We start from the raw sequence: 24,951 nt of genomic DNA, 5'->3' as shown, positions 1-24,951 counted from the left end.
GGGTCAGAAAGAATGCCTTTGACCTGTAGTTACCTTCTTATTCTTCCAAGGCAGAACAGTGTTTTCAACAAACCTAATGCATAGTAATTTCACCTTTTGATTAGGTCACCCATGTATTATTATTTAAATAAACCTAAAACTGCTGTTTAATAATTTCTAGAGCTTAGGAAGTTTATGCAAGATGAGAGAAAATAAGATAAAAGTTAATTTGTAGTGTCTTTTTTGCTTGCTGTTTCTTTAGACAGGACACTTATGATCATTTAATGACATCAGAACAGTTGGCCGAGTTGACAAAAATGACTTTTTCATGAACTTCTATGAAGAATGCAAATGATCAAAGTGTGAGCTTCAATGGTAAGTTTAACTTTTTATTATTACTTATGTTCTTCTTTACCTGTTCTTGAGCACCTATATTTATGAAGTTCTTAAAGGCTCCTGTTTGTTCTTCAGAATGTTTGAAATTTGGTGTTTTTTTAAACTGCTTTTGAAATATTTTATGAAATACTTTTAAACAGTATGAATAATTAATGCTCTGCCTTCCTTTTTGATGATGTAGTATTCTGTGTCAGTATGTTAAACTACTCAGGGCTCTAGGGAACTTAATTTTCATAATTCTCTAGTTTTCAGCATTCATTTGAACTGCTCTCTGCTAAAAACTACATCTCAGTTTATCATCAATCTTCTTTTCTTAGTAGACCATGAAATGTAGCAGTGCATCCAGCTTGTGAGGGCTTTTTAGGGATGAGACTTATTTAATGAGAATATGTCTGTTAGACAATAAATTGTGCAAGATGGAAAAGACTAGCGGAAAGCTTTCTATTTTACTGATTTTTAGATACACAGTGTCATTAATTTCTAAAATATTGTATGTCTTTTTGACTTTGTCAAGTTTAGTTTATCAGTAACATTAGTCAAGTTGCTGTCCATGTATTTCAGCTTTTGTCCATGAAAACTCTTAGAGAAGATGGCTGATGTAAGCCTGAAGGAAGCAGCACTAATAGTTGGTGTGGTGGCAGCCTGCTACTGGAACAGTCTCTTTTGTGGCTTTGTTTTTGATGATGTTTCAGCAATTTTGGACAATAAAGATTTGCATCCTTCTACTCCACTAAAAAATCTGTTTCAGAATGACTTCTGGGGCACTCCAATGTCTGAGGTAAATGATTTGTGAAACACTTAGAGGCATTTAGGAAAAGAAAAAAAGCCTTGCAAAGAGTATTTACACTTTTTCCTAACATGGCTTTAATAGAATAGTTTGTTTCTGATGGAATGTGGTGATGTTAGTGTTTTGTACTACCAGATCAGGAACAGATGTCACTTATATTCTTTCCCTCTGTTCAATAAAAGAACTTGTAAGAAAATTTAAGTAATACGTCATGATTCAAGATGCTGTGTGTTATCTAATTTCAGTATTGAAATTGGACAACCCTGACCATTTTCACTTTTCCTCCTGCAATAGCTGGACATTGACATACAAGGAGGGTATTTATTTCTAATTGCAATACGGAATTAAAGATAACATTCTTCAACAGCAAAGCTATAAGTTAGAGAATGGGTTATTGAATTATTAATTTTTTTTGAGGAAGTATATTTATGTGAATTCATAGGGCTTGGTTTGTAGCCTATCTAGAGTGGCTATGTTTTCATTTGAAAAGCTGCATTGGTGTTAAAGTTGTTGATAAACATTGTTAAGTGGTGGTGGCTGAAGTATTTACATACAGTTTAGGAGGCTACACATGGTGCCATTGCAAATGAGCAAAAATAAGCTGATAGTCATAGGTCATTTTTGCCTATGCATTCCACCTTGTAATCTCTTTTCTTACGTTCATAACATACAGGGTTAGTTCTTTTTGAGATACTAATCGCCCACTCTACAAATAGACTTTTAATTCATAATTTTCATACAACCCTGTAGTGAAAGCTTCCAGACTTTTTTAGATGCCATCTAGTCCTGCAGTCATTGAGAGTGTGTTCCTAAACTTCTCCCAGCAAAATTTCAAGTAGTATTTTTCAATATGTTTTTACTCCAAAAAAACCTTAACACGTTTAGGGAGAGAAAGCCATCTCGGTACTGATTTTGCACTGAAAAACCAACAGAAGGGGTAATTTTAACTTATGAACTCAGATTAATTTGGTCATTCATGGCTTTTAAAATACCTTTTTCCTGTCCGTGTTTTTGTCTTTCTGTACGTGCAATTTGCTTCCCTGTGTGGGAGTTGGTGGTGACTAATTGATTTATTTATTTTCTTTCAGGAGAGAAGTCATAAATCTTACCGTCCCCTTACAGTTCTTACATTTCGTTTAAACTACTTGTTCAGCGAGTTGAATGCAGTTTCTTACCACTTCCTAAATCTGGTCTTTCATGTGGTGGTTTGTGTAGTCTTCCTCAAGGTCTGTAAGCTTTTTCTGGATAACAAGAGCAGCATAGTTGCATCCTTGCTCTTTGCAGTGCATCCAATACATACTGAAGCGGTAGGTATAGCTGTGATGTGCTTAATTTGTTCAAGCTGTATTAATTAACCTTAAATTTCATGGGGGTTTTTGTCCATAAATTATAATTCCAAAAAGTGTGTGGTTTTACTTGTGCTTAACTCTGCCCTTTTCAATGAGTGGTGAAAGTGACAAATTCATTGTTTGATATTGCATGCAGCTACTAAAAATAATTAAAGAAACATTAATTTAGTTATTAAATAACTTAGGTTTCTGCTATGAACATTGCCTTTTATGATGATGGCTACTGTAGCTTACATAGATACTTGTGTTCTGTGATGATTCATCCAGTACCATATTTTGCAGATACTATGAATACCACTTCATTCATTTCCAGAAGTGCTAACCACTTGCCTCTAGCTAATTACCAAGTCAGTTCTTTTATGTCAATATACCAATCTCAGCAGACCTTTTCCTAGGATTGTTGTTGCTATGCTACATCCACCTTAGGACCATTCTGTTTGAACCTTCAAATTTGTCAACATATCTGATATAAGAATGAGGAATACATTTCTCACTGTTCATAGTTACCTTTCTTTTGATCCTGAATGAGGTTTTTTTTCACTGCTATGCAAAGCATTATTTATACAACCTGTCTGATAATACACCTTTTAATGTTCAAACAGGCTTGCAAGGTTGTGGAGTAAATGGAGTTTTGTGATCACCATTCATTAGATTTGTTTCCTTCAGAAATACTGATAAAGCAGATCTGTGGAATTCTTTGCTGTTATTACTGCACCACTTAGCTTGACTTTCATAGATTCCAGTTCACAGGTGTTGCAAAACCTTTTCTTAGTTTCTTTTTTATTTCTTGTAGTATTACCTGATTTTCAGGAAACCTTTTGCTTTGGAGATGTTATCAATTTATTTTTTTCTTTTTTTTTTTTTTGTTACGGTGGTTTTTGTTTTGGGTTGCTTTTTTGAGTTGTGTGGGATGGCATTTGAGAAAATGAGGGGGGTTTGCTGTTACCTTATTGGGATGTTATTTTTTCTGATTTGTTATGGTAAAGAGTTTACATCCCTTTCTTGCTCTCTAAAGACACAAATCCCTGCTATTAGCAATTCAGTAGCCTGCATCTGTGAATTTTGAGAAAATCTTTATAGGAAATAAGTTCATGGAGTTTATAATTGGCTGCTGCTATTTGAGCAACTAACATGTCCTCGCTAGAAGAAGTTAGGTGCATGTTTAAAAATGCAGAAGTTAAACACTTGAAATTTTTTGCTGGCTTTTGTGCTTGAAAGCACAAACCCCCGTAAAATCTTGGGTAAAATGTGGGTTAAAAAATAATTTGTTAATTTCATTTGGTTTTCTGTTTCTTTGAAAAAACATGCTTTATATTTAAAAGTTTGGTTTTGCCTCTTGTAGTAAATGTTTATAGGAGCATTATCAATTTGCTACTGACTTACAGTAATGGTTCATGGTTTGGATTATCCTGTGTAATTTTATCAGTTCCATTTGAAATATGGTGGTTTCTTATGCTTGAACAGTCAGATTCCCTATGAGATAACAGTAACACAGCCACATTTAGTACTTTGTAACAGAGTTAGCAAAAAGTGTCATACAAATCCTACAAAACATTGTGTAATAAGGTATTACGAAGTTATGAAGTACAGTTACGAAGCAATTTGGTAATAAGCATGTAATTCGGCATACTAACCACATGAGGGCACTTTAAGATTGCTAGAGCTTGATGTACTTAAGAAACTCTGAGATTGAAGTGCAATTGAGTTCTCCTGCTTTTATACTTGGGTGAAGAATCGTTTAGGGGGGTTCATTCTCCTCCCCTTGCCATTTTCAATTTAAGCTTTTTGGTTTTGAGAAATAGTGTGTTTTATCCTTTCAAGTGTTTGCATAGAGAATTCTGCCTAACATCCAACAGAGAAAGAATTCTTAGTTGAGAGTTGTTTATATGTATAAAGGAAAAATCACCAGAAGTTTCCATACATGGAAAAGAAGAGGTCATAATGAACTGGAGACTTGACTGCCACTAACTTACTCAGGTTTTTGTGAAAACTCCAAAGCAGGTCTCATTCCCAGTTTTTTCTATTATGGGATATGTGTATCTTTTATAATAGGAATATATCTGATTTTAATTCCTTCAAATAAGTTTCCTATTTATTAATCCCCTGTACAAGAGTTTGAAACGGCAGATACAATCCATATTACCTATCTTATGATAAATGTTTTTTTTTCCTGGATAAGTTAGCAAAGCAGGATAAAGAGAAGTAATTTTCTGCTTGACTTCAGAGAGAAGCTGGTTCCTTCCAGTGGTAATACCGTCATTTTCTGAGGAAGAATCTTTGAGGAAATGCATTGAATAACAGCGTTGTAATTTCATTTATCCTTGTCTTTAGAATTCCAGTTCAGTCTTTCTAGCTACTTTGCTATTGTTTTGGCCAGAAGCATGTTGATCACCTTTACAGCTACAGGATGTCAACTAACCTTGTGAATGCTGGAATTTTCACTCATGCTTCACCTTTATATCCAGAAATAGAATCTTTCTTTGTTGGGAAGAGACTGGAGGCACACCAGCACACTTGCATTCCTAATGATCTCTTTCAGTTGATCTACCAAGTTCTCCTGTATTTTGAGGTCCAGACAGAAATCGTCAAAACAGCTTAAGACATTTTGGAAACAAACACTTATATACTGTCCAAAATGTTAACACAAACTCTGCTGCCCTGTCAGTGATGAAGCATGCTTTGTCTGTGCATTATTCATTGAGTCCTTTGGTAAACGTATGCTACTCCCAATGGAAGCACCAGAGCATGATTTCACATTCAGATTTGAATATTTATACTGTGACCTTGGATATTGAGTTGCTTTCTCTTTTTATGCTGTGCTGGATCAGTTGTGCTTGACCAAGGACGTAGTTAGCAATAAAAACTTTACAGTTGGGTCCAGATGGCTGAAAGTAAGTTTTCAGCATCATCATCATTAAATGATGAGGTAAGAGATTTCTGTATATAAATATGACAGTCTACTTTGGGATAGCATGCCATTTTTCAGCCATCTTACTTGTAAAAAAATTGGTGCAATCAGAAACATTGCAGAATAGGACAAATGAAGAAGACAGTCCTAAATGGTATTGTGGTCAGCACAGTGGTAACTACAGTAACCATTAACACAGTGACCTGTCTTTGATCTCTGCTTGTTGATTGCACCTTAGCATTTTGGGAAAACCGCTCCTGAAATGGAAATTAATCCGTGTTTCCTTGGGAATTCCATAATAACCTTCTGCCCTATGGATTTTAATGCTTCTCCAAATTTTCAGAAAATCCATTCTTCTCTGTGTCATTACATTAATATTGCCAACCCAATTACCATTTAGAAAACTGTGAGACCTGTAATAAAGGCTAAGAAAGCCTGACTCATTCCTTAACTCCGTTGCACAGAGTTTGCCATCAATTCAGTCATAACTGTTGTCTGCTCACCTAAGAGTTACCACAGCAGCAGTAAAAGGAATGCATCTTTCAGATTTAAATCTGTTAGGTCAGTCGGAAAAGGTATGAATAAAAGTAACAATTATAGTTTCTGTATGCCATTGTCAGCAGGATATATACATACATATGTCCTTGTCAGGCTCCACTTAAATCTCCTATTCATAAAACCTAGTTCTTCCAAGTATTACAAAGAAAGAGATTGTTAGCGTGCCCAAATTCCACCTCAAATGCTATTTGTGTCTGGTGCTACTAAAGATAAGAGAAAGTACAGCATTTCTCAGTTGTCTCGTTAATGGTGATACTTAGGGGCACATCAGCCATAGGGGGCCACTAGTCACCTGTGTCATCCTGTTCTTGAATTCAGTACTGGTTGATCTGAAGGCAGCCTTACTCCTCATTGCCTTTATTGCTTGGTTTACAGATCCTGTTTATTCATATCCTGATAGTGTATCAGTCACACACTATTCTAGTAGTAGAATAGTTGTAACAATAATAATCTTGGGTTTTTTTCTTTTTCAGGTTACTGGAGTTGTGGGCAGAGCAGAGCTTTTGTCATCTATCTTTTTTCTAGCTGCATTTTTGTCATATACAAAATCTAAAGGGCCAGATAATACCATAGGTAAATGATTGACAAATATATATGTAACTTTATTTCTGTATCACTGATAAGAGAGCTCTTAAAATGGTAATATGGGTGTATTGGTTATTCTGCAAGTGTGTACAAAAAATCTTCATCCCCAAGATCCCGATGTAATAGTAGTTTTCGTTATAAATTGCCTTTTTTTTTTTTTTCTCCTCATGTAAGACTTAAGCACTTCAGTTGTTTTACACCTAGTGTAAGGGCTCTTGCACTCACTTCTGTTAATACAGGTGAGTTGAAATACGCTGAAATGCTTCAGACGGTCACAAGTATGTGGAGATGTATGAGACTTGCCTCTTGTCCAAGGTCAAAATGATTTTACAAAAATTCATGACTGCCTATAAAACATTACATTTGAAAAAGTACTCTGGTGAATTAGGAAAGATTGGATTTTTTTTGTTTGTTTTCCTAGTCTTTCACCTTTCATTTAGTCCTTTCAATTTACAGGAGGCAGTTTTAAAATTGATGCATGTATATTAATTTCTTGAGAGAAAATCTGGTAATCTTCCCTTTAATAACCAATGTCATACTGAGTAAGTTTACAGAAATAGCATGTTCAAATGTAAAGAACCAAAGTCTTTGCTTTTTAGCTTAATTTACTTTATTAAATGTCTGGGCTTTTTGTAAGATGGAACATTTTCAACGTCTTCTTTATTTGCAGTGTGGACTCCAATTGCAGTGACTGTGTTTCTTGTAGCTGTTGCAACACTGTGTAAAGAACAAGGAATAACGGTGGTTGGGATATGCTGTGTCTATGAAGTATTTATTGCTCAGGGGGTAAGCTGTTGAAAAATAAATTGGATTTCTTCTCAGGAATTCTGTAATGAGATACTAAGTATGCTGAAGAGTCATATTTCAGCACTGGTATTTGTCAGTTCAGGCTAACTCTATAGTTCTGTTACATATTTTTGATTTTTTTATTTTTTTTTTACTTAGTTGATGTTTAACATACATAGTTCATGGTGAGGGAGCACAGTGACTTCTAAGTTGTCTTTTACATGCTTACCAAATATACTCAATGAAGATTTGATATGTCTTAATAGAAACCAAAAGTTTTAGTTGACTGAGGTTTGCAAAGACTACTGTGTAACAGTCTGATTTATCAAGTCTGAGGTACATAAAGATGAGGACTATTTGGTTTTAATTCCTGTAGTAAAAAATAGCATATTATATACAAATGCCATTTGATGACATTCTAATGAATAACCAGGCATTTTAGGGTAGTCTTAATCAGTAATATTCTCATGAAATTTGTCGTTAACAATACATTTAAATTTCATTTCTAATCTGATTGGTTTCATCTTAAGCATTGATATGTCTTTGAGGGAATAGTAACTTTTGTTTAGAGAAACAAGGTGTTCCTGCACTTAAATAATTCTTGGCTTTTTAACAGTCACCAATGTGCAATTTAAAAATATATGATTGCATATGCTAAGAAATTTGTGTAGTTTACTATTCTTAATTACTTGAAGGAATATTTTGCAAAAGCTGCACCAGTAAAAGCTGAAATGTCTGTCTTAGTCAAAATACCCAAATCATATTTTTATGTGCTTACAGAAATACATGTGCTTGTAACTACCGCCTTTGCAAGTCTGATAATAAGCATATTTTTTTCAAACTGCATTTCTAAGGAAATCACTAGTGTCATGTCCATATGCATCAATCCACTCTTCCTTTCTTTTGGTACCTTTTGATCTGATCCTCAGTTTCTTGAGAAAGTTTAAGAAGTTTTTGTAAGTCAACTGAGTAGCAAAGATTAAATCCAAACTGAGGCTTCTTCTGAGGTTACAGGTATACCATGAGCTAAGAGTTTGACCAGTTGTCAAAAACCTGTCAGTATCTGTAGTTCAGCCAACCGGTGTATATAAAGCAATAAATTATCCCCAGCACAGGACATAAATAAATAGGGAAAGAGGTACAGGGAAGAAATTAGGGTATGTAATGGGGAACTGTGCATGATCATAATGTTCATGAGGCAGGGAGAGATGGTTTACTGCAGTAGAGACATAAAATAGAAATCTAAGGCTTATCAGGAAGTGCATAGAATTTCTACCATTCCTAAGGAATTTCATTTATAGGACAAGTTTTCAGAGGGGCTGATAATACTAAAAATAGAGATTTTTCTTCTTCAAAATTTGTTTCACAGTCATGCTTGATTTCTTGAAGTCTTTGAAGGTGGTGTTTTTTTTTTTTTAATCTGTCAATGCATAGTTCAGCTGTGATAGTGTTAGCAAGAATACCTGAGTAGAGTTACTTTCATGAGAATGGTGGACTTCTTTTTGGGGGTTTTCATGAAATCTCTAAGAATCTGAGTTAAGTAACTATTAGGATCAGGCATTTAGAGAAAACCAAGAAAAAAAAAAAGAAAATATTAGATAGCTCATATTTATCTAAGGGATTACTATCTGATTATAGACCTTTTTCCTTTGCAGTACACCTTGCCAGTGTTGTTGGACACAGCTGTACAGATTCTTCGAGGGAAGGGCAGTATTCCTTTCTCTATGCTCCAAACACTATTGAAGCTCATAGTCCTAATGTTCAGTACACTGCTGCTTGTAGTTGTCAGAGTCCAGGTTATCCAATCTCAACTTCCGGTGTTTACAAGGTAATAGTAAAGTGTCTCTTATTCACAGACACTAATAAATAACCTGTGATTTAATGAAGTGTGAGTGAAATGGCCAGAAGTTCATCAACTTAAGTGTTTATTAACTTATGGTAATATTGGTAAGCAATGACTGTGAAATATTACTTACTTTTTTTTTTTAAAATTGATACATTCTGTATTTCAGTACCTGTTGACAAGCATGTCCACAGTGTTGAGGTACCTGAGCAGGCATTCATTTTTAAAACCTCTGCAGTTGCTAGTTTGTCTTAGTAGTTGAGAAATTAAATGCCTTATTACTAAAGTATTTTGTGTGGGCTATGAACCTTAATTTGTCTTAAGAGTGTGTGAGCAATGTAGAAATGCAAAAATCTAATATTTTCCCTGGAAAATGATGCAAACTAAAAAAAACATGAACAAGGACCAATGAACCCAACTTCCGGTGTAAATTATTCTGTTTCTTCAGACTTACGTTGGTTATATCCCAGACTAGTTTCTTAAAGTGGGAAGAGGTTCTGTCCCATGCTGAGATGAATCCTCATGCATGGTTCCCAAGCTACACATCTGATAAATACAGGAAGATTAGGATATTATACATGTCTGTGAGTGGTAGCTCTAGTTATGTGTCTAAAATTTGTTGGTTTCTGAGCACAAAGTGTATCAAGACCATACCTTTTCTTTCATTAAGAGCTTTTATCTTTTTCTTTTGCTTCAGGTTTGATAACCCAGCTGCTGTTAGTCCATCACCGGCAAGACAGCTGACTTTCAACTACCTCCTCCCTGTAAATGCTTGGCTTCTTCTCAACCCCTCAGAATTATGCTGTGACTGGACAATGGGAACTATTCCTCTCGTGGAATCTTTGTTAGATGTTAGAAATGTTGCCACCCTCACATTCTTTTGCTTTCTGGGATCTTTGCTTGTCTTCAGTCTACGATATCCTGGGGATTCCTCCAAGACTGTATTGATGGTATGACTGATGCACTAGTTTTGTCCTTTTTCTTTTTCTTTTTTTTTTTAAAGACTGTAAATGGCTTAGGTTGTTTGGTCACATGTCTAATCTATTCTGACACAGAGATACTGCATGCATCTCCTTCAGGGGAGAGGGATGCCCCTTGTTAAGTATTTTCAAACAGTACCGCAGCCTTTCTTAGGTATTCAGAACTCAACTAGCAAATTGTTTTTTTTTTAAGAATTGAAATATGTTTTAAGGATCAGAATGCATTTCCATCCTGCAAACTGTCTACCTTATTTAAATGTCAGTACTCATGTTGCATATTTAGCAAGTCACTTGATTTTCTTTCTCATAGGTGTAAAAGGAAAAGACATATTTTGGCATTTAGGAATACAAGTTTTCCTGTTTTGTTGGTTTTCTTATAACAAAGGCACTCTTCTGTAGCCTTTTCCATACTCTAAGGAAAAACTAGTTTTGTTAACCTGTAAGATTGGTTCCTGTTTTTCAGTATCATATGGCCTTAAAACTGAAATGGATTAACAGAAAAGAATATTTTGGAGGAAATGGAAAGGAGCAAATGAGCTAGTATTTTTTTCATCCAAAGCCTGTCATCTTTTTAATGCTTCCATTGCAAATTTTCACAAGATTAATGATTATCTGATATCCTGGTTTGTATTAAATCAGTGGTACAATTATGTACCTGCATGCATAGATCTTAGTCTGCTTTAGAAATAATTTACTTTTTAAATATGTAAGTCAGCCAAAAAAAGTTTGAGATGGGTGAGAATATCTATGCAAAATTGAAGACTAAGGATCAGCCGACAAACTTTGATTCACCTCAGGGAAAGCTAACGCTATAACTCTGACTGATACGTTTTTTTTTGTCACTGGAGCAAGCCAATTTGTTTCACTAGAAAATCTGTGAAAACAATCCGTAGTATTGCTGATGAAGCCTCTTGTCTCAAATTTGGAAACCGTGTATGAAGGAAGGAAAGTTAGATTCCTAACTGATATAATTAATGTGCAAGGTGTCATACCCAGAAAAAAAAGTTACAGTTTTACAGCACTTTAAAAATGTAAGGGAGTAGTTTAATTTCCCTTCTTACATAAGCTGAAACAGTTTCTCTCCAGTGCACTGACAGTACAAATGTGTATGGGGAGTAGTTCCGTTTTTTTTTGTGGAACAGCTGTTGAACTTTAAGGCTCTTTGTTTCCCTACATTTGTGTTTGCTTCATAGCCAGTAAAAGACAGAAGAGGAAAGGGTTAATGTCATTGCTAGCATGTATTGTTGTCAGTTGGTTTTTGTTTGCTTTATACTTTGCTTTTATTGTGCCAAGGTTTTTTCTATAGGAAAGGTCTGAGATGATTTACTCCAGTGTGAGATCTTCAGTGTCACTTAACACAGTATAATCCTTGTTTAATGAAAGTTGTTTTTCTTTGATATATACCTGTGTTGCTTATGTAACCTTCTGTATGATGCCAGTTCTTCTCAGACATAATATCTAAGTGCCCAGAAGCTAATTTTTTTTGTGAAATGAGAATGCAATATTTAGTATGCAACAATTAATTTTTTTATATTATAACATGGACCGACACTGTAAGCCAAAGCCTGTTTGACTTCCAGTAAGCTGTTAATGTCCTGGCATAGACTGGATAGTCTGGCAAGTGAGAGAGAGGGAGAGAACAATTTCTTTGATGGTTTCTCTGTCTCACTTCCTAGAGAAATCATAATATCATCTTTAAAGTGGAGAAAGCAAATCTTTATTTAGTCATGCCAATTTGCACAGATTATGGCAAAGTTCCAAATAACTGTGTTGTATTACTAGTTAAAAAAAAAATAAAAATAATTCCACCTTGTTTCTTAGTTCTGCCAAAAAAAGCCTGAATCTGTGCTGGTCAAAACATACTACTACCCTGGCAGGTAGGAATTCTGTATGCTATCCAGGTGGATGCCACATGGTATTAGTATAATGGTGGCTTTATCGTAGTTGGTATGGTGATTGACTGCACTGTTTGATATTTTGCAATTAACATCACTCTAAAGGAGTAGTAAAGGACTTTGTAAAGAGCTTCTGGTATTAAATATCTCTAGCTCTTCCATTAGCTCAGTAAGATCCTGAGTTGTCATGCTGGAGCCTGAGCTAAAGGAAAAGTCTCAAGTTACTTTTGTTTGTGAGATCAGAAAAGGTACAAACAAACAACATTAAACCCTGCTACAGAATTAAAGATGTTTATTTGGACTTTGCGGAAAAAGGTGCAAAAGAGAGGGATCCAAGATGCAAAAGAGGAGGGAGGTTGGAAATACGACTGAACATATCTTTCTGTATTTCCTGATGTGGATATGGGTTTAATGTTGTACTGCTCAAGGGGCAAGATGGAAGAGAATCTTTCTCCTGCTTTCTGCTGCCAGTGGACATTCCACAGTTCTCCCCCAGTACAGTCTTAGAGGACATATGCTTGTCGTGGTTTAACCCCAACCAGACAGCTTTCACTCACTCACTCCCCCCCTTTCTTGCCCTTCCCCTACTCTCGGAGGGATGGAGAGGAGAATCAGAAAGAATTGCAACTCCCATGGGTTGAGATAAGAACAGTTTAGTAACTAAGGTATAACACAAATCACTACTGCTGCCACCAATAATAGTAATGATAAAGGAAATAACAAGGGAAGAGAATACAACACCCCATCACCAGGCAACCGATAACTTGCTCCCCCCAGCCCGACCAAGCACCGACCGATACCTCCTCCAACCCTGCAGTCCACTCTAGCCCCTTCTGGCTAACTCCCAGTTCCCCCCTGGGCATGACGTGCTGTGGTATGGAATACCTCTTTGGTCAGTTTGGGTCAGGTGTCCTGTCTCTGCTTCCTCCCGGCTTCCCTCCTCCCTGGCAGAGCATGAGGCTCACAAAGGCCTTGGCCAAACCAAAACATCATTTTTATCAGCTCTGTTCCCAGCCCGAAAGTCAAAACACAGCACTGCACCAGCTACCAAGAAGGAGAAAAAATGACTGCTGCTGCTAAACCCAAGACATTATCCACCCCTTATTCCATACCATTCACGTCATGCTCATTTTCAATATACATTTTCAATATACCATCACTCTTATCTAAGTGCACTCTCATCGTAGTGCATGGGCCAGTCCCTGTAAAGCTGCTGAGTCCATCTGGTCCATGATGTCAGGCTCCACCTCTTGTAACAAGTCTTCCAGAGCATGAGAGGCTGTGTGCAGTGTTCACACTTGTGAATAACCTGGGCAATAGTGTCCACTGCTAAGTACTGGGAGATGCAAAAGTTGTAACTTAATGAATTGCTGTGGATCAGCTGAGCCTTGTTGATGATCCATGCCCATGTTTTTTGCCCTTTGAAATATGAGCTAAAACCTTACTGAAATTTTAAATCAGTGTTGCATCTTTTAGATATGAGGTCCTAGATTGCCTTCCAGACTGGATGTGTTAACTATATTAGCAGAGAAAGACCAATTGTAGTTGCGCTTAAATCTAGACGTAAGGTGACAGCCAGTCATATTTAAAATTTGTAGAAAATTATTCTTTCTTTCTTCAAAGAAACATTTGATTCCTCTAGGGGTTATGGTTTTTGTAACTTGAAGGCCAGATATTTTGAAATAATTAAAGTCTTTTCTGGTACCAGAGAATGTAAAGCTGCTGTCTAACAGTCACCCAGGCCTTAAGGCAAGTAATCATGTCCAGTTCCTTTGCAGCAGATAGATGTCATAGAATCATAGGTTAGGGTTGGAAAGGACCTTAAGATCATCACGTTCCAACCCTCCTGCCATGGGCAGGGACACCTGGCTCTAAACCATATCACCCAAGGCCTCGTCCAACCTGGCCTTGAACACTGCCAGGGATGGAGCATTCACAGCCTCCCCAGACAACCTATTCCAGTGCCTCACCACCCTAACAGGAAGGAATTTCCTCCTTATATCCAATCTAAATTTCCCCTGTTTAAGTTTGAACCCATTACCCCTTGTCCTACCACTACAGTCCCTAATGAAGAGTCCATTGCCAGCATCCCTTTATGCCCCCTTCAGATCCTGGAAGGCTGCTATGAGGTCTCCACGCATCCTTCTCTTCTCCAGGCTGAACAGCCCCAACTTTCTCAGGCTGTCTTCATAAGTGCAGTGCTCCAATCCCCTGATCATTCTCGTGGCCCTTCTCTGGACTTGTTTCAACAGTTCCATGTCCTTTTTATGTTGAGGACACCAGAACTGCACATAATACTCCAGGTGAGGTCTCACGAGAGCAAAGGGGCAGCATCACCTCCTTCAATCTGCTGGTCATACTCCTTTTGATGCAGCCCAGGATACGGTTGGCTTTCTGGGTTGCAAGCGCACACTGAAGCTGACTCATGTTCATTTTCTCATCGACCTACACCCCCAGGTCCTTCTCCGCAGGGCTGCTCTGAATCTCTTCTCTGCCCAACCTGTAGCTGTGTCTGGGATTGCTCCAACCCAGGTGTAAGACCTTGCACTTGTCATGGTTAAACTTTGTGAGGTTGGCATCAGCCCACCTCACAAGTGTGTTAAGGTCCCCCTGGATGGCATTCCTTCCCTCCAGTGTATCAACTGAACCACATAGCTTGGTTTCATCGGCAAACTGTCTGAGGGCGCACTCAATCCCTTTTTGTTATAGTATCTGTCACCAACCTAAAAGCTGCAGTTACCTGGTTCTTAGGTTCATTGTCATTTTAAGTATTTCAGGATGGCCTTACTGCACTGTCTAAACAGATATTTATTCAGTGATGATTCTGTTTTTTGTTATTTATTCACATTTTTTACAGAAACTGAAAATGGACTTTATTATATTAAAAAAATGACTGCTTTGTACATCACATGAGCTGGTACAAATTTTTAATTGTCATGAAAGATAATGTCCAAGGTTCAGACTGTAATGTTTTTGTATGTGGAACTCCTGTTAAAACATAGTTTTGGATCTGATCTTTTGATCCTAGTGTTTTGTCATACAGCTGCTCTTTTCATACGTCTAGGCTGAAGTAAGGAAGAGTGTAATTTGCAGGTTATAACTTGCCATCAATGTAAAACAGATATTAATGTATTTTTCTGGGATTTCTTTTTAATTGCTTCATAATTGGTTTCTTGGGTACAGTTTGTCACTACCTAATCTTGATTACTAATTCATTTGCATTTCTTTTCTAGGCACTCTGCTTAATAGTGCTGCCTTTCATTCCTGCATCAAACCTCTTTTTTCCTGTTGGATTTGTGGTAGCAGAACGAGTGTTGTATGTTCCTAGCATGGGATTCTGCATTTTAGTAGCACATGGATGGAAGAAATTATCAAATAAAAGGTAAGGTAATGTTACCTATGACTGGTTTAACTCATCTCTCATTTTCATATAACTGTATTTCTAACAAGCTTTTCCAGTAGAGCTTTTACCAATATGAGTTTATTATGTTATATTCCATTTCAAATTCTTAGTAAACAAAGAGTAATGGCTAAGAAACCGTTTGGCACTCACGTGAACAAATGTCAGCAAAGATATTCTTATGAGACCCGTGGATATTTGGAGGATATTATAGCATTTATTTAAAATAATAAACCTTTGTTTGTTTCATTTAATAGCGTGCTAAGAAAAATATCTTGGGTTTGTCTGGCTACTGTACTGTTCACTCATGCCTTAAAAACACTGCACAGAAACTGGGATTGGGAGTCAGAGTACACATTGTTTATGTCGGCTTTAAAGGTACTGTATTCCATTTTAAAAGGATAAGGGAAATTTTCTGTTGCTGTTACTCTCAAAAAGCTGCAGTAATGCATGATAAAAATGGAGAGAAATGATGCTTATTAGTCCCCTTTTATTTCTACATAGACAGTATTAACATTAATTATTTCCTTTTGGGTATGCTTTAAAAGCAGTGCGATGCACACATGGGGATTCATGTGCACAAAACAGATGATTGATAGTTTTTTCTTGTGTTAATTTAATATATTCTCTTATCTGGATGAAAGCATGATATGTTTCAATACAAATATCTAAAAAAAGTTTTTATAGAATAATTTCTTCAATGTGCATATAGCATGATAGGATAGTTTGTACAACATCCCTTAACAATTATAATGAATTTGAAAATTTTTGGTGTCTCTAGGGGCAAATAACTATAATGGATGTTGAGCAACAAATTCAATGTAATCATTCTGTATGTGGTGTTTTCTTATTCTTTACATATAGCAGCTTGATGAAATCTGTCATTTCCTCTTCTGTCATTTTTACATCTTTAAGGAATAGTTAAAAGAAAATCGGTTGTTATGTACTTTCAGTTTAATACCTTATTCATTGGTGTCTTTTTTGTGGTTTTAGGTAAATAAGAACAATGCAAAACTATGGAACAATGTGGGGCATGCGTTAGAAAATGAAAAGAACTTTGAAAGAGCACTGCAATTCTTCATACAAGCCACACAAGTGCAGCCAGGTAAAAGCTTTGACTAGTTGCCATTGAATAGCGTCTCTACACTCTTAGGTGTGTTCTTAGCTTACTTAAAATCTTCTCAGTGCACTGTTTTTCTCTAGTTGATCATCAAGCAGTGTTATACACTAAGTTAATTGATCCGTAGTTTTTGGAAATAAACTTAGAATCATAGAATAATTAGGGTTGGAAAGGACCTTAAGATCATCATGTTCCAGCCCTCCTGCCATGGGCAGGGACACCTTGCACTAAACCATGTCACCCAAGGCTCTGTCCAACCTGTCCTTGAACGCTGCCAGGGATGGAGCACTCACAGCCTCCCCGGGCAACCTATTCCACTGCCTCACCACCCTAACAGGAAAAAATTTCCTTCTTATATCCAATCTAAACTTCCCCTGTTTAAGTTTGAACCCATTACCCCTTGTCCTATCACTACAGTCCCTAATGAAGAGTCCCTCCCCAGCATCCCTATAGGACCCCTTCAGATACTGGAAGGCTGCTGTGAGGTCTCCATGCAGCCTTCTCTTCTCCAGGCTGAACAGCCCCAACTTTCTCAGCCTGTCTTCATACAGGAGGTGCTCCAGTCCCCTGATCATCCTCTTGGCCCTCCTCTTGACTTGTTCCAACATTTCCATGTCCTTTTTATGTTGAGGACACCAGAACTGTACACAGTACTCCAAGAATGAGAAGTATGCCTTAAAATGTAGCACCTGTGCTGTCTAGGCAAGCCTCAAGTCAAGAGGCTGGCTTTAGACCCAGAACTTCTGCTTACAAAGCAAACCTCAATGACTCAATGTCCAACTGGAGGCCTGTAATGAGTGGTGTCCCTCAGGGGTCCGTTTTGGGACTGATGGACAGTGGATTGAGTGCACCATGTTTCTCAGCCTATCTTCGTATGGGAGTTACTCCAGTCCCCTGATCATCCTTGTGGCCCTCCTCTGGACTTGTTCCAACATTTCCATGTCCTTATGTTGAGGACACCAGAACTGCACACAATACTCCAAGTGAGGTCTCATGAGAGCAGAGTAAAGGGGCAGCATCACCTCCTTCGACCTGCTGTTCACGCCCCTTTTGATGCAGCCCAGGATACAGTTGGCTTTCTGGGCTGCAAGCGCACGCTGAAGCTGGCTCATGTTCATTTTCTCATTGACCAGCACCCCCAAGTCCTTCCGGGCAGGGCTGCTCTGAATCTCTTCTCTGCCCAGCCTGTAGCTGTGCCTGGGATTGCTCCGACCCAGGTGTAGGACCTTGCACTTGTCATGGTTAAACTTCATGAGGTTGGCATCAGCCACCTCACAAGTGTGTCAAGGTCCCTCTGGATGGCACTCCTTCCCTCCAGCGTATCAACCAAACCACACAGCTTAAGAACTTAAGTCCTCCAGAAAAGTTTCCATCTATGAAAAGATGGAAGGAATCTCCATTTAAAACTGTTGTTTTATTTATGTCCAAGTAACAATTTAGATGACACTCTTTTTGAGTTAAAATGTAATTTCTTATGAAACAATTATTTAATCTTCTTATTAAAACTGAAGAGGTGAATAAAAAAGTTAAAAATCTAGATAGTGTCAAGGTGCATATTTACTCTCTTTTACATCTTGTTGCAGAAGTAATTCTAGGTTGTACTACACAATCTTTCCTTTTTCCTTTTAGAAACCTAATAAAAACTCTTGAATTAACATGCTTCTGCTATAGCAAGAGAATAGGGATAGATACATGGAAGTAAGACATGAAAGATTTTGCCATTTCCCAAGTAACTTTATAATCCACTTTTGGTTCATGGTTAAATTAATTTCCTTCATTATTAAGGTTAAAAAATAATATAGAATTGGTTGTTTTGGTGGTGGTGGTCTTTATGCAATACCTGTAACTCATTCTACTGTGAAGGCATACGTATTTGTTTTCATGATACTCAGTGCATGGAATTATTTGAAATGTCATTCTTCTCTTTATTAAGATGATATTGGTGCCCACATGAATGTAGGAAGAACTTACAAAAACTTAAACAAAACTAAAGAAGCTGAAGAATCATATATGATTGCTAAATCGCTGATGCCACAGGTAATGAGTAACTTTATTTTATATGCCACCACAGGTGGAAACTCTTTCTAGCCTATAAATATATATCTATATATATATATGCGTGATACTTTTTTGTTGTTTTTTTTTTTCCTGAAGCTCTGTGTTGCTGTATACTTCGAAGTTGCTAGGATTTTTGAAAATCTGTTAAAAGAGGAGGTTTTATACAATAATAATTACTAAAGAATGCTAGCTTGGAACTTCTTTGTTAAAACTATTTTAGGTTACTTTTTATACTGCTGTGTTGTTTTTTGGTTTGTTTTTTCTGGAATTGAGGATATAAGTGCCCCAGTCCGTGACTGAAGACAGACTGAGAAAGTTGGGGCTGTTCAGCCTGGAGAAGGCTGCATGGAGACCTCATAGCAGCCTTCTAGTATCTGAAGGGGGCCTGTAAGGATGCTGGGGAGGGACTCTTCATTAGGGTCATTAATGGTAGGGTAACGCATTCAGACTTCAACAGGGGAAGTTTAGATTAGATATAAGGAGGAAGTTATTTACTGTGAGGGTGGTGAGGCACTGGAACGGGTTACCCAGGAAAGTTGTGAGTGCTCCATCCCTTGCAGTGTTCAAGGCCAGGTTGAACAGAGCCTTGCGTGACATGGTTTAGTGTGAGGTGGTTGGAACTAGATTAAGGTCCTTTCCAACCCTAACTATTCTATGATTCTCTGATTCTATTATATTCTGGTATGATTTTATGGGAGAAGAATTGCTGTTTGTAATCAGTAAAAGCCTATATACTAATATCCAGTGATAGCGTAAAACAAGTGCGGCAGAGTGAAGAGGAGATTTATACCGATTGTCTGTCATATTTTTACTCGTCTGTGTTTGGTACATATATTCTTTTTGACAGATTATTCCAGGTAAAAAGTATGCAGCAAGAGTTGCTCCTAACCATCTGAATGTTTATATCAATCTTGCAAACTTAATTCGAGCAAACGAATCTCGCCTTGAAGAAGCGGATCAATTATATCGACAAGCAATTAGTATGAGACCAGATTTCAAGCAGGCCTACATCAGCAGGTATCTTTTATAATTTTAGAGATACACATTCTTGAATAAACATTTATGTATTTGCAGTGCTATGCATGAATTCAGTTCTTATAGTTGAATTAGCTGCTGGAGTTGTTATTTTCCTAAGTAAAAGATAAAGATTTGGGGCAGTAGTCAATTACTCATTACAAGCTCTGCCCTTTTAAATTCCAGCTTCAAGTATTGTGTTTCCACATAGGCTGTGTATTAAAAGATTGTGTAGCAAGGTGCTTCCACTAGATTTCTTTATGAATCTCAAACCCAAATTTCTAATCCCTTAGTTTAGTTTTGAAATAAACAGCTTTGGTTAGTCTGAATCATGGAGCTTTTTCTGTCATTCTGTGTTAAATGTGATCCAGCAAATGCACCTAAACAGCACATAAATGTCAGCTAAACAGATAAGACTAATGTGGCTGTGGCTATTGAGGGTTCTGTTCACTGCTTTGTTAGTTGTGATTCCCATTGGAATTTAGGGAGATGCAAAGATGCGTGCACTATAGCTGTTGCAGAGTAATTACAGAGCCAATATAAGGATCTAATTTGATTTTTGTCCTGCAAATGTAGTTGTTGTATACAAACATCTGAGAGCTGAAAGCTTTGGAAATGGTGTCATGGTTTAAGCCCACCCAGTAACTTAGAATCACGCAGCCACTCGCTCACTCCCACCCCCCCGCCATTCCTCTTCCGGCTCCTGGAGGGATAGGGAGGAGAATCAAAAGAATGTAACTCCCACGGGCTGGGATAAGAACAGCCCAGTAACTAAGGTATAACACAAACCAGTACTGCTGCCACCAATAATAATAATGGTAACGGAAATAACAAGGGGAGAGAATACAGCTGCTTGCCATCTGCCGACCGATACCCTGCCTAACCCGAGCAGAGAGCTAGCCCTTCCGGGTAACTGCCCCCAGTTTATATAACTGAGCATGACGTGCTGTGGTATGGAATACCTCTTTGGCTAGTTTGGGTCAGGTGTCCTCTCCCTGCTTCCTCCCGGCTTCTCCTCCTCTCTGGCAGAGCATGAGACTCAGAAAATCCTTAGTCAGAGTAAACATGACTTAGCAACAGCTAAAACCATCAGTGTTAATCAGCATTGTTCCCAGGCTGAAAGTCAAAACCACAGCACTGCACCAGCTACTAAGGAGAAAAATGACTGCTACTGTTGAACCCGGGACATGGTTTGTAAAGAAGGTCCTGCATATTTTTATGTTTAAAACAAACAAAAAAAATCCCCAGCACTGTTATCTTATGTTTAGTGTCTGTAGGAAGTCAGGCTTTTTGAAAAAACATCAGTTATTTTTGTATTGTTATGAATAAAGATTAAATCTGATTCTTAACAGGGGAGAATTACTTTTAAAAATGAACAAACCTCTGAAAGCTAAGGAAGCTTATCTCAGAGCTCTAGAACTAGACAGAACCAATGCAGACCTGTGGTACAACTTGGCAATTGTTTACATTGAACTGAAAGATCCAACAGAAGCCCTGAAGAATTTCAACAGAGCACTAGAACTGAACCCGACACACAAGCTGGCATTATTCAACTCAGCACTGCTAATGCAGGAATCTGGTATGTTAGTTGCCCCTTATATAAAAATTGTATATTTTCATTTGTAGGAACCATAGTATTTCATGTTGTTTTTTTAATGAACTTTTATTTTTAGAAAGCAGAAGTTTGTAACCTCGTCAAAAAAGAAATTGTTTATTATAATAGCTTTGTAATTTACTGGTAGTGGAGGGAATTTGTGCAGTGTTCATATCTATCTTAGTTGATCAGCTTCTTTACTGCAGGTGTTTTTTTACAGTATAGTATATTATACATATAAAGGATAGTGTTACACAAACACACTTAGAACTATGCCTTAAAATCTAAAACAATAAAATATTTAATATGTGTAGTATTTAAGTTTTGCATTTATATTGATTGATTTCATTCTTCTTGACTAGAAAATATAGCTGTCTGTGGTCTTTAAATCTAGCCCCAGGAAATGCAAACTTTTTCATAGGTTCCTCTGTAATACTGCTAATTAGGATGAATCAAGTTGGATTTTCATGAGTTGGTTTTTGGGTTTTTTCATATGCTTAGCTTCTAGCTGTATGGGCGAGTGTAAGCCTTTTGTAACTTCAGGCTCTTCTGAATAATATTTGGCAAGTGACACTTAAGACTTGTTTTCATTTTGTTGGGCTGGCAAACTACCCCTAAAAAAGAGATAATATGGAGTTGATTGAAGCTGATGCAAATGGATTCTTTTCCATTTCTTCTAACACTGCAAGTTAGGTAGCGCAAGAAATGCCTTGTTTCTTGTTTGTAGAAGCATAAGGGGCTTCAAACAAGTAGAAGCATTAGCTATCTAGTATTCAGTTATTCATATTGGAAGGTATGGCACTGTTTCAGGAGATGAAAGAAGGTGGTTAAAATCAGCTCCCTGCCCCCCATCCTGCAGTAACTCCATGCCTGGAATTCCTTAAATATGTTCACTGGAGTATTCAGAAATGTAGCGCAGACTACAAGCCAGTCTGGCTAATCCTGGTATTACCAGATAAGGTTATTTTACCATATGTTTTTCTAACTGATACAAATTAAAATATGGGAGTACAGATTTATGGTGGCTTTTTTTATGTTAGAAGATACTTTAGCCTAGCTACATCCAAGGTCACCCTATGTGATCTTTGTCTTTAAACTCCTTTAATCTGTCTTTAACAAAATGAGATTCCATTCCAAGTTTGCCTTTGTAAGAGCTGGTTTGTCAGAACTGACTTTTTCTCTTTGCTCAACCATACATGAAAATAACTTCTCTTAAACTTGTAGAGACACCTTTTGTATCTGTTACACCAAACCTAAATATAATTCAGCAGATAATAAAATAATGGTGCTGACTTTGGCTACAAGTCGATTGTAAGTAGTTTCATTCTGTAAAGAAGGTAGATAGAATTTACTTTTTCTGTTACACAGTGGTGATAAAAAGTAGCATTTTAAGCCCTTTCCCTTTTACAGTTGTGTTAAAGTTTGTTACATTTTAATTTGCATAAAAATTAGCATTTTACAGGTCTGGTTTAAGTGTTCTTCAAAGTAAATCTAACATTAAATGTGTTTCACTTAGGTGAAGCTCGGCTTAGACCTGAAGCTAAGCAAAGACTGCTGCATTATGTGAAAGAAGAACCACAGGATGCAAATGGGTACTTCAATTTGGGTATGCTGGCAATGGATGACAAAAAAGATATGGAAGCAGAGGCATGGATGAAGAAAGCCATAAGTTTGCAGCCAAACTTCCGAAGTGCTTTGTTCAATTTGGCACTGCTTTATTCTCAGACAGCAAAAGAACTGATGGCTTTGCCCATCCTGGAAGACTTACTGAGATACTATCCTGATCATACCAAAGGTCTCATTTTGAAAGGAGATATCCTTATGAACCAAAAGAAGGATATTGTTGGAGCAAAAAAGTGTTTTGAAAAAATTTTGGAATTGGATCCCAACAATGTGCAGGGGAAACACAATCTTTGTGTGGTTTACTTCGAAGAGCGAGACTTAATAAAAGCGGAAAAATGCCTGGTTGAAACACTAGCACTGGCACCTCATGAAGAGTATATTCAGCGTCACCTAAACATAGTTAGAAGTAAAATTGCATCACTTGGTGCTACAGAACAGTCATCATTTCCACCAGGTGGGACTGCAGCTGCAGGAGGGAAAAAAAAATCATTTCAGGATTTGAAAGAAGTAAAAAATGAGCAGAAAGCTGCCCAGACAACAACTGATAACAATAAAGGGCACTCGAAAAATGGGAAACTAACAGAGAAGAACAATATGGACAAAGAGATTCCCAGAAGATCTACACAAGAAATCAAAGACATTGAGAAAAAGAGAGTTGCTGCTTTGAAACGACTAGAAGAAATTGAACGTATATTAAATGGTGAATAGTCTTTAGCATGTCACAACAGAATAAGGGGAGAATGCTATTTTTAATTATTGTTTAATATGTGGTCCAACTGGAAAGTGTTCTCAGTGCTTTGAAAATAGAAATAATTTTGACTCCGTATCGCTTAGCAAGCAGCAAGAGGCATTACAAATGCTTTATGTGAGAAAATGCAACTTTTAAAGATAATGTGGGAGATGGATGGTAATTGAAGCATAAATTGAGAATAATGATAAATACAGAATCCTGTCAGTGAGAAAATAGCACTCATAAAAATCATTGCTAGTCAGGGATATTCAGGAATGTTACTTTCAAAGTATTGGTGTAAGAACTGAATGCAGAATTAATGGATAAGCCAAACACTGCTGCTTTCTCCCATATAATTTTCTTTGTGTTAACATTATATACATTTCAATTTATGCATCATCAATTTAAATCTTTCTAGACCTCTGCTGTACATGAAAGAAGTTTTCTTTTGCATTATTTGATTCCATACCTTGTCAAAAAGTCATCAAAATGCCACTGGTATATAGGAGGATGCAACAAAACACTAAAATTTTCAATTGTGTTCTAAATATGGAATGATACAATAACCTTTTAATTGTTCTTTATTTACAATGCTAATGGTTTATACTGTTTTACCTGGTAGAAATCTTATGGTGCTCTTAACATCTTTAGACTATGATTTTACTTTTAAAGGAAAAGTGTTTTTTCTTCAACTGTCAATCATCTGGTTGTTTTTTAAAAACTATATAAAAAAGGGTGGGTTTTTTTCACTTTTCTCCCAGTTCACTGAATGCTGATAAATGCACTTCTGGTACAGTAACAAGTATGCTATGCAGTAGTCCTTGTTGACTTTGTATCAGTGGCTGTGGATTGACTCATTGGTGTAGTAAATTCTTCCTTGTTTATAGCAAGCTGGCTTTACTATTTCTGTCATCAGAACAGTATTTCTATTCTCATGACTGTTTGCAACACTAATATAAGCAATGATTGCTGAAGGCAGTGTGATAATAAAGCCACTGAATTTAGCAAAGTTTAACACAAGGAAATGTAGATAGTACTTTTAAAATACTAAGTTCTGTTGTTTTGATACTTTGTCACGGGTGTGTGGTTTTTATTAAATATTTATTTTGACTACTAAAATATTCCCATTTAACTTTTACACTAATGCATCATTTTGATTTCTTACATGAAATGAAAATCTTTGCAATTTCAGTGTTGCTTTTATCCTTGTGCAATGCATATATTTTTGTTCAAATATACTACCCATTGCCTAAACCCCATTTTTTCCTTAACATGAGAAGGAAAAGAAGTGTAAGAGCTGGGTTAAGGAATAATTTAATTAATCATTAAATCTAACTTACTCTTTT

General features: G+C 37.0%; 1 protein-coding gene across 1 annotated transcript; it reads left to right on the top strand.

Annotated features, from left to right (window-relative positions):
* Window positions 1-270: 270 nt before the first annotated feature.
* Window positions 271-24,743, top strand: TMTC3 (transmembrane O-mannosyltransferase targeting cadherins 3). Its single transcript, XM_061369315.1, has 14 exons — window positions 271-354; window positions 937-1,153; window positions 2,251-2,469; window positions 6,451-6,550; window positions 7,233-7,348; window positions 9,004-9,176; window positions 9,889-10,141; window positions 15,300-15,448; window positions 15,724-15,844; window positions 16,460-16,571; window positions 18,520-18,623; window positions 19,492-19,661; window positions 21,011-21,237; window positions 22,769-24,743. The coding sequence occupies exons 2-14, from the start codon at window positions 965-967 to the stop codon at window positions 23,581-23,583; spliced, it is 2,748 nt and encodes a 915-aa protein (XP_061225299.1). The 5' UTR covers window positions 271-354; window positions 937-964; the 3' UTR covers window positions 23,584-24,743.
* The last annotated feature ends 208 nt before the right edge of the window (window positions 24,744-24,951 follow it).

Source organism: Neopsephotus bourkii, unplaced genomic scaffold (genome assembly GCF_033783945.1).
Source record: "Neopsephotus bourkii isolate Nb327-2 ecotype Australia unplaced genomic scaffold, CSIRO-AGI_Nbou_v1 NB_1493, whole genome shotgun sequence".
Classification (NCBI taxonomy): Eukaryota; Metazoa; Chordata; class Aves; order Psittaciformes; family Psittacidae; genus Neopsephotus; species Neopsephotus bourkii.
This window is presented reverse-complemented; position numbering and strand designations above follow the sequence as displayed.

Excerpts from the sequence above, each read along its gene's own strand:
- TMTC3 (XM_061369315.1), top strand. The coding sequence starts at position 965 with ATGGCTGATGTAAGCCTGAAGGAAGCAGCACTAATAGTTGGTGTGGTG. Across the intron at positions 9,177-9,888 it reads CAACTTCCGGTGTTTACAAG|GTTTGATAACCCAGCTGCTG; the intron begins GTAATAGTAAAG and ends CTTTTGCTTCAG. Across the intron at positions 10,142-15,299 it reads CCTCCAAGACTGTATTGATG|GCACTCTGCTTAATAGTGCT; the intron begins GTATGACTGATG and ends TTTCTTTTCTAG.